Source organism: Limulus polyphemus, unplaced genomic scaffold (genome assembly GCF_000517525.1).
Source record: "Limulus polyphemus unplaced genomic scaffold, Limulus_polyphemus-2.1.2 Scaffold6823, whole genome shotgun sequence".
Lineage (NCBI taxonomy): Eukaryota > Metazoa > Arthropoda > Merostomata > Xiphosura > Limulidae > Limulus > Limulus polyphemus.
Window position 1 is genome coordinate 16,616 of NW_013672433.1, and position 10,984 is coordinate 27,599.

The 10,984-nt window shown below is 30.6% G+C and overlaps 1 protein-coding gene across 1 annotated transcript in view; it reads left to right on the plus strand.

Moving 5' to 3' along the window:
• LOC106474105 (cyclin-L1-like) overlaps positions 1–10,393 on the plus strand; it is a 16,348-nt gene extending 5,955 nt beyond the window's left edge. The window contains exons 2-4 of the mRNA XM_013934796.2: positions 2,037–2,111; positions 8,315–8,424; positions 9,622–10,393. Of these exons, the coding sequence (XP_013790250.1) occupies positions 2,037–2,111; positions 8,315–8,424; positions 9,622–9,682 (246 nt within the window). The 3' untranslated portion in view covers positions 9,683–10,393. The remainder of the gene's footprint in view (positions 1–2,036; positions 2,112–8,314; positions 8,425–9,621) is intronic.
• Positions 10,394–10,984: the final 591 nt, after the last annotated feature.

Sequence of the window (10,984 nt, forward strand, 5' to 3'; positions counted from 1 at the left end):
TTTTTCTTCATTACCCATTCAAGCCATCTCCAGCCATTATTAGTCTCAAAGTGAGTTCCTCGTCATCGAAAAGGAAAGCAAGATATACAACATTTGTTAACATTGGGCAACATCATTAGTGTGAATCTGATATGTTGGCATGGTGATGGGATATATATTTAACTTCAGCAGTGATGAAAAAGCAGTCTGGTTACATTCAACTGTAGAAATAACTTGTGTATCCAAAAAGTTTCTTTTGTTCTTAAATTTTTTTCACTAACAGCATTTCCCAGAATACTATAATCTTACTAGGAAGAATATCACAGTTTTAGCAAAGGATGTATGTTGACTTTTTAGTCCTGTTGGCAAGTTGAAATAATATATTAAGTAAATATTACTTGCTTTTATTTGCATGATAGAGGAGGTTTTAGCTCCAATGAAAGCATAGTATTTAGAAAAAGACTTTATCAAGTGTTATTAAACTGAAGTTGAGAAAAATTTAAGTGTTGTTTGGACACTGTAAATGATGAATTTGTTAGTGTTTTTCTCAGTAACATCTGGTCATTTAGAATTTTTTAACGGGTTGTTTCAAAGGTTCTTGTCTTGCTTGAATAAATGTTTTTTCAATAGCTCATGTGTTATAAGAAAAACAATAACACATCAGCATAATAATTATGCACAAAAGATTAAAGAAGTACAAAACATAAAAAAATCTGACAGTTTTTGACAGGCTAAACTTCTCTTTTTGATTAATCTATAGAATTAAAACCATGTTGTAATTCTGGTTTTTTAGTAACTTGTCTCTATGAATTATTGTTACTGATTCAGAGCTAATTCGATGTCTATTTGGAATTTAACTCTTTGAACTGTACTCAGTTGTTCTAATCACACTGAGAAAATCTAAAAAGATTTAGATCTCAGATAGTGTAAAATGGCTTCTATAATGGTCAAAATTAACTTTCTTAGGGGCACCCCAGATCCTCCTACAGTACAAGATTCCAGTGAAAAATTGAAACAACATTATTTCTCAAACTGGGGTCCACAGACCTCCAGGGATGTAAAAGGAAACTCCCAGGGGAGGGGAGAGTGATGTCCAAAATCTTATAAAAAATATTTAAAATGTGATTTACAAAAAAATCATAAAATTAGACTTATATGAATTAAAACATTTAATTTTTCATATACAACTTTTTCATTTGCACCATCTTTTTTTCAAAACAAAAAAACATTGATAAGTTTGAGGGTCAATGAAAGAATTTTAACTTAAAAGGGGTCCTCGGGTTGCTTAGGTTTGTTTATTCTTCCATGTTTTATAGCCATCTTTTCCCCTCACTTTATGTGAAAAACTGATGTGATTATTTACAGGTATTATAGTTCCAATAAGGAAAAACCTTGTCCAACTGGCATCATCTAAATGTATTTCCTGTGCCTGAGTTTCTAATTAAATTGACAAGCATTAGTTACATTTTTACTGGAACAACAGAGTTTTATGTTTTATACTTTCTACTTTTTCAGTGATTCTGTTCTTTCTTTGAACAGAATTGATTGTATTCCAACCAGAAAAAAATCAGTTCATACACCTAAAGGCTCGACAGAAATGATAGTTTCCACATTTTCTAAAGTTTGATTTGTAAAATAAATAAGATAAGCATTATATAATGCCAAAATATGAAATTTACAATGTTCTGAAGTAACAAAATTATTGAAACACAATTATATTTTTTCTAGTCCCTCCCATTGAGTCAGTGGAAAGCTTATTGCTAAAATCTAGGGTTTGATTCCTCATGGTGGACAGAGTACAGATGGACCATTGTCTAGTGTTACACTAAAAAAACTACATCATCATATTTTTAAATTAAATTTTGAAAGTTACAAATGTACACTTCGGGTACCCTGAGTCCCCTTCGGACCATTGGGAGTTAAAATGCAATCATTTTAAACTGTGTTAGGGCTTGTGTCTGACATTATCTAGTTAATGAATTTTTAATGCACAAGTCACAGTGGAATGTTTAAACCATAATCTAAAATGTATTGATCATGGTTTTCATATGTGGTAGGTGGCTATGGCAACAGGACAGGTGTTATTTCAACGATTTTATTATTCAAAGTCTTTTGTGAAGCATGGAATGGAGGTATGTGTCATTTTCATATCTTTTATAGATTAAATCTTGTTTGTAGAAAAGTCTGTTGAAGATACATTTAAAGATATTGTATCACTATTGTTAAGTTTATCATTGCTATCTTTTACTTTGTTATGACTAAGTTATTGGGTAACATTTATGATTATATTATATGAAATACTGACACATTATTTTAAAATTAAAAGATTACTCATTATTTAAACTTAAAGCAAACATTTTTTATTTCAGTAAGGTATATTACCTCTGCTTACATAAGTAGCTATTCTCGTTCAGTGCTGCTCTCTATATGCAAAAAAGTTTTGCATTCCAGTTCGTCACATCCTAGCCACTCTACATCTTGGGGCACACCCTTTATCCTCTCATCTACATAACTGTCATTTATGGAATTGAGATTCTGATATTGGGTGGTTCAGATCCATATCCAACTATTGTTTCTCCATTTTGGATGTGCTCCTCCCTTTTTCCTCCCATGTCTACTCACTTCTTTCCATACTGGACATAGAGCATACCTGGTACAGAAGTGGTTTAATCTCCCACGTATGATACTCTACTGTGAGGATCCCCCCTTTTAGGCTGTTCTTCGGATGCTTTTGAAGGATGCTTGTTTCTTTCCCTAGCACCGATCCCTCCACTTATTCAGTGTGGGATTCTAGTTATTTATGTGAGAAGAGGTAATGTACATTATCAGAAGTTATAGTTTTCCTATACTGAAAATGTATTTCTGATAGGTACTTACCTCCTTTCACACTTCCCACCCTTCCTCCCCACTGAAAGTCGTCATTTCATTTTTCTGCAAAAACTCAAAGTGATAGTTTTGTACAATCAGATAGGTGGAGTCAAATGCATCAGGAAGGTGTGTCACACTCCTGTTAGTGGGATGTTGTCGCATGATGATTTGCATGTGAGATGCAGTTGAACCACATTAATCATGGGGTAAGTGGGAGTTCAAGGCTTGTGGCATGCAAAAACATTTCTTGTGTTTATAGGACAGCACTGAATGAGAATAGCTATTTATGTGAAAAGAGGTAAGTACTTATCAGAAAAACATTTTCAGTATATGAAAATTATACATATAGTACCAAGTGCTGCCTTTTTTTTAGGAGGTTTTTATTTTGTCATAGTCTTGAGATGAAAATTATGAAATTATAGGTTTTATAATACAGAAAATATATTGTAAGGTGAGATCTGTTTAGATGTGCACTCTTAAAAAGTTTTGTGTAGTTTCTCGTATTTAATTATAGGATGAGGCACTGTTAATGTAACCAAGTGTCCTGTTTTATTGATGTCATTTTATATTGAATTGAATGGTACTGTAACTAAGGTAACTATATTGGAATTTCTCCATTTCTTTGACTAAGTACTTTTGTTCCTCAGAGAACATAACTTTCTTAGACCAAGGTACGCTAATTCATACACCTGGTGCATGATTTGTTAAATTGTGCTATAGAAAAACCAAACGAAATAGCTTGAAATTTCAGATTTACTTTCTACAGGTTATGTTGCATATAAAAATAAAATATCTTAACCTGATGATGACCTAAGAAGGTCAAAATGTTACTTGTTTTGTGTTTTTAAATTAGAATTTTTAATACCAGCCGTCTCTTTTATAGATATATAATTTTATATTTGATTTTTGTATTAATTTGCATCTTTGAAATTTCAAAGATTTCAGTGTGATAACATTTTTTAAAACAATTTAAAGTGCTTACCATGTTGTAGATTTTTATTGCTTGATTTAATTTTTTTCCTACATCATTTGAAAACATTCATATAAAGTTTTTTATTCTATAAAACTAAATTTTGTCTATAATGTGTTTAAACAAAAAAAAGTCACACAGCTTTGCAGTTTCGTCGTGTTTGAAATAACGTTTTTATCATGTCAGTATTAAGAAGAACTTGAAGTATTAACCAGAATGTTTTATTTAATATATTTAATAAGTTTGAAACCTCTCACTAGGTAGATCAAAGTGGCCACGTCACTTCTCTGTACAGTTACATTCAAAATTTAACTAAACTACATTATTGTCAATGTATATAAATAAACATGGTATCAAAATTTAGTTAAGAATAGCAGTTAATAAATCATATTTTAATATTGTATAAGTTTTCATTTTTTACGTTTAAAAGAAATTACTGAAATTATTCTCAAGCTCCCCTTGTATGTGTATCATGACATTTGTTGCTCCAATTTGAAAGTCCTCAATTTTTTCATTCTCCCCTCTGATGTGCTGCGTTTAATGTAAATTACTCGTTATAGTATATAGACATTATTTAATCATAATCTAGGTCTTGTAGCCTTCTCTTTTCTTTGTTTATGGAGATATAAACTAGAAAGTCATATCCACTTGACACTCCACCCCTGTCACATCTTCACAAATTGCCAATAGTTCTCTCTGAAATTTGCTATTAAATAATTTAGAACCAATAGAAAGACAAAGTTTTAATTTACTGAGTGATGTATAATCTTCTACATTTTTTTTGTGATTTTTCTTTGCATATTCAAGCAGTGCTTTAGGTCAATATGATGAAATGTAAACAAGGCTAAAGAAAGTTGGATATAGTTGGATGCAAAATAACTTAATACTGTGCATGCAGGTGGAGAAACTTTGATGGAATTTGTAATCACAGTGTAACTACGAATCTGTACACACTATAACTTTGAATGTAATAAGTGTATTTCATGAATTTTGGAAGTTTTTTAGTAAATATTACAATACTGTTTGTTATACACCAAAAATTTGATTTTTATTAATAAAGTAATTTTCTAAGGATTTATATGTGAATTTAAGAAGCTGAGTAACTCTCAGTGAAAGCTGATTTCCATTCTAAGAATAAAAAATATTTCTTTTTTCATTTTAGTTTTCATATTTCATTTGCATAACCTCTAGAATATCAAAAGTTTTTTTGGTAAAACTATATCTTATTTTCTCTACCCAACATTAACTGTAAAAAAAATAATCTTTACCAAAAATTGAAAAATATGAAATAGTCTAAAATGCACGTTGTTTTGTAGAATGATTGAGACCATGACAGACAGGTACAATTATTTATCCTAAACAGTTTCACGTATCATATCTACTTCTATCTCATTTTATTGTTTTATTTCTCTTTGAACTGTGCCTAACATAACAAAACAATAACTCACCTGGCCAGAGTTTAAGGCAAGTTATGGTAAACAAACTATGGAGTTATATTAGCATAACGTCATTATTTAATTTCTGTAGTGACTGCATGCAGCCTGTGTTCATTCGTTGAGGAGAAACTGTTTTTTTTCATTTCATATCCAACCTAATAAGTTGGATTTTTACATTTTAGTTACTTTTGTAACAATATATAAAGAATATACATAAAAACCAAGAATATATAGCACTTACTTTAGCCTTGAGGTCTTTTGCACTCTGGTGTATAATTTATTAACTCTCTCAACATGGGCTCGGTCAATTTGACCGACAATGTGGCCTATTTGTACTAGTTTAAAGTCTTTATAGATTCAATACTTTTAACTTTCAGTCCTTTAGTTAATATTACAAGTCTTTCACATACAAAAAATCATATTTTTTAGTGAAGTATTATTAAATAAAGATTTGTCCATTAATATATTGAGTATTTGTTTTGAATAGTCCGTGTGCAAAGTAATTTTCATGTTAAAAATACTTTTCTTCATCTCAAAAGTCTCAAATTTCCTTTGTGTAATCACTAAAACTTTATTGCTTATTTGTTATTTTCTCTACCCTATCTCAACACAGGATTGGTCAAATTGACAGACCTTGTAACCACCGGGAAAAAAAAATTAAATAAACCTAAATTACCCTTTTTTTGCTAGAATGACTTCAGATTGTAACATGAAACTACATTCGTTTGTTCCAAGTAGCTCTAAGTTTATTCAATTAATATTTAAATTTTATTGTTTTATTGCCCTTTAAACCATGTATAACTACTATCCACACCATTATAAGTTATAAATCACTCGAACATGCAGCTCACATTATGCTAATGAATTACACTACCCACTAGCTGCTCGCGTGTGTGCCTTGTGAAACATTTTTATTATAATATTATTATTTATTTTACCTAATCTAATCATAACAAACCTAAAAGGATCCCTATTTTTACATTTTAGTTACTTCTATAGTTATACGTAAAGAACAAACATGAAAAACAAGAAATAAAATAAACCAATCTTCTTTTCCTCTTGCTATTGGATTTTTGAAGACAGTTATCCCTAATTTTTTTATAATATAGGTAGTATTCACTTAATAATTTTTATTTAATTCGGTAATGCATCAAAAAATATAGACTAATAACATGCAAAAAGTAGACAAATTCACTTACATCTCAAAATTTTCTTGGCTTTCTAACTATACGATAAGAGCCGTTACAAATTCATCCAAACTAGTCGTTAACTTTCCCATGAGAACAATGTTGGTACTCTAAACTGATATCTAACTGTTCAGAACAATACGTCATTTGATAGATGAAAACCTTGACTTTCTATTGGTTATAGGTAATATATAATGAAACATAAGAGAGAACTATTAACAAATTGTGAAAGAGAGGGTGTGGCAGGAGGGGTCTGATTTTCTATTTGATAGCTGTGTAACCAAACAAAGTTGAAGGCTATAAAAATTATGGTTTTCCTGAGCAATAAGATTTTATAGAGTAATTTACTCTTTCAAGGGGTGGTGGATAAATTAGGGATGATGACATGCAAAGAGAAAATGTGACATGTGGATCACACTAGTGGAAATTCAAGATTTTTTATAATATTGCCTCGTAGTATTAAGAACTTAAAACTTTTATACTATTAAAATATGGATTATTAGCTAAAATATTATAATATTCTAGTTGGTATAACATAAACAAAAGGTAGTTTAATAAAATCTTTAATATAAGACATTAAAACCTTGTGTCATGCGCAGTAAAGGATACCTGTGTCAATAGGGCTAAGCCTATTTTTCCGTATGTTATTTGTTTAAAAATAATTCCTGTATATTCATTTCAAAACACTAGCAAGTGCTAGAGTAGAAACAACTATAATTTATCTGGTTTTCTAACTAAGATATAAATAGGTTAAAAATCTTACTGTTTAGAGCAACATCTGTAGTCTCAACACATCAAATATGATTAAAATATGAACATAACTCAGTAAAAAGGCTGTGATGTGTGTGTTTAAACCCTCCCATGTCCATAGGGTTAACTAAGCCTATCTCATCCTTCACATTTCAGTATCATGATTTAAATGCAGTATAAAAAAGATGAGGACCATCTAGCAACATATCAAGCTAAGAATTTACAACTTTGTTCCAACCTCTACTTAAATCACAATTAAAATGGAAGCATTGTTGCTTTTACCATTGAAATAACTGGAAAAAGAGTTTTGTTTGAAGAGTATGACTTCTCAAAGTTGAAATATAGGCAGTTACACTACTTCATGACAGCTGAGGTTCGGATGTATAAAACTACACTTGTATTCAATTTACATAGATATGTTATCACTATTTGTTTAAAACTACTAGGGAGGCTACAAGCACTATATTATGATGCTCAGAAAAAATAACTTGGAAATTCAGAAGTTATGAAAAACAAATTGATGTATAAAATCAAATAAATCTTTTTACTGAATAAATTTCGGCATTGAAAGTTTTTTTAACGTGTGGTAAAATGACTACAAGTTTATTTTCTGTAATGTTTTTAATTCAGTTTTGCACCTGGGGCATCAGGGTTAAGGAACAAACTAAAAGGTATCACTGTAAGAATTTTCTAAGCACTATTTTGTATAATAACTGATGGATCTCTATGAATTGAGTATATTTTTGTTCTGTCCAACTATTGAGTTATTAAATCTATGAAACTGTCAGTGATGTACACAAAATATTATTTGGTTTTTATGTTCTCAGATAAATTACAGTGCCATGACCTGTGTTTACTGTAACATCAGGTCTGTTGCTTTGCATTATAAAACACATGAAATAATATTATTTCAGTACAGAACAGTTCAATTTAAAAAAAAAAGTATTTTTAGGCTTACTAACTAATTATGTTATAAATAGTTTTCTCTTTATACTGTGAAATTAGTGAGATATTTTTTAGTATTATTATAAATTTGTTCTTATTAATTGATGTAGTATTTAATTCTATGTAACAATGGAAAGACAGTTTCTAGTGGTCAACATTAAAGACTTTATGTTTGACAGGTTGTGGCTATGGCATGTATTACCTTAGCCTCCAAAATAGAAGAAGCTCCACGAAGAATTCGTGATATAATAAATGTGTTTCACCATATTAAACAACTCCGAACCGGAAAGTAAGTATAGTTATCTTGCTCTGAGTGTAAGTTACTGGTTTGAAATTGTTATTGTTGTAGGGTTTTTTTTAGTCAATAATATCTTTGTAAACAGGTAAAGTGAAAAAATCAAAAATCTCTTTCATTGTGTCTTATACTTGAATTGTGTGTATGACCTTGAACACACTTAAATTCAGAAGCCATCTTAACAAATCAGATTTGGTGGATATGAAGTTTTGGATACACAGGAATTAATTGAGCAAGAATATTTGGGAAGTATTACAACAAGAACCTCATGTTTACAGATCATGGTAAGTGAAAATCACATATTAAAAACATTTCACTTTGTGAAAACAACCATGACGAGATGTATTAAAAAGTAGGGTGTAGTTAAGTTATAATATAGATATTATGTTTCTATCATCACTGTTTCCTTTATGTAAAGAACACTAGAATGTTGATATTTTGTAGATGTCGGCAGAATAACGTTCAGTAACCATGAGATAATTCTTTAATGTATTTGTATAAAACAGTAGAGAAATTTTTGGTTGTGTGCTTTTATGCTTAATTACACCATTTTTAGCTGGGGCGTACTGATTTTAGTGTTTTCACTTCAATCAGTTTACAGTATACACCAATCTAGAAGTACATTTAGAAGGTCTAGCTTGTAATAATGAATTATTGAGAAAAATATGTATATATAAAAAAAGGCTTAAAAAGTACTAAAGGTGTGATTAAAGCACATAAATTTCTACTTGCTGACAATACAAGCTTTAAAAGTAGTGTTAATAGTTTTAGTTGTATGTCTTCTAGAAGTCTACAGAACCAATGATGGATTATTTATAAACCTTGTAACTTCTTGGGTTTCTTTAGCAAATATGTTGTACGATTGGATATGGTTAGTGGGAAATATATTTGTTTTCATTACAAACAGCTGGTTGCACAGTTACTGATTCATCTTGTGTATTATGAGACCTGAATTTTGTATCCAATTTGAGTGTGTTACCACAGATTGTAACTTAATGGGCATCTTCATCATGTGTTTAACGAAACTTACCACTGAATATCGCAATTCATTGATTGTGTTACAAAACAATCATAACTTCATCTATGAAAGTTGAATTATGCTGTAAACATTTTGATTCTGTAATTCGTGTAAGTAGCAATTACGGTTTTAGAGCAGTGGTGACTTGTGTTTTCTCTTCATGTGACCTGTAGCTTACCCTTCAGCAGTGGACTCAGGCAGCCTCCAGCAGTACTCCTCTCAATCTGGGGCTGACTTGTGTGCTCCACTGGCCATGGGTGACCAGCAAGGCATGGTTTGTATGAACTAGTCTTCATCTCCAACCTTCAGTCTTCCACAGAGATACTTCCAGCTTGCCAGCAAGAAATGAGACACTTTCTGTATCTTTGACTCTTATAAAGAATGGTTGACTAAAAAGAATGGTTTTCTTCAACCAGGTAACTTGGGTAACTGTTTTGTAAAAGGGTCATCAACGGCAATAGACGTAAACATACAGCTTTTGCCTAAAGCTTAACAGGTTTATTTTGTAGTTTTGCATCAAATGAACAATTGATAATTTTTACTTTCATTTGTTTCATTGTATTTCTTGACTTCAGGGCCTGGTCCCAAAACTGCTAATGTTTCTGAAAGCAAAATTGGTTATGAAACTTGGCATAACTGAAATTGTTATAATGTAATAAGCTGACACTATAATTCATGAATATCTTTATACACTTTCCATTGCTAGTAATGCATTAATATTTTTGGTTTTGAAATTTATATTTGTGAAAGTCATCTAATTGAAGGAATGCTGTGTGCCTTACGTAACAGATAATGATTATATATATGTATTTAGTCAGTGGAAATTCCAAACACACTGATATTTGAGATACATAGAATAGTATAAAACTTAAAATAACACAAAATTTAGTTTTAACAGAATGGATGATTTTCATACTTAAGACTTTAAAACTTTAATCTGGCTCTTAATGACAGATGTTATCGAGATTGATACCATCTTATTAGCTCTGCTAGTCTTACTTTGGGCCAATCACCTTTAATTAATCCAATTTGTATTAAAGTTAGACAAATGATTAGTCATGTTTAATGTTTGACGAAACTGTGAGCTGATACTCCTTCACAAGTCTTTCCGTTTGGCCAATACTCAGTTCAGTATTTGCTGCATATGAAAAATTAACTTTTTTTTTTAAGCCGTGAAATAGATTCAACCGGTATTGTTAGCACCTTTATTACTGATTTGAATAAGTCTTTCTTTTTCGGCCAGTGATCTCTAACTCATAGTATTTGTTAAAATTATGAATTATTTCAATTAATATTTTACACAACTGTAAACTGTATTCAGGCACTAGTGTAAGGTAGAAGTGATGAAATACCACCTTATTAAGTCAGTCCTAATGCTACTTGAACAAGTCAGCTTTACCTTACTGCAAATTATAATACTAATTAAACTTTGTTCAGACTTGTTTGAGCAAAGTTAGCCAGTGGATATTGAACGAGAAAAATATTGAGATTAAGAGTTTATATTTCAGTAAGTTTAACGATTATAATTTTTTCCTA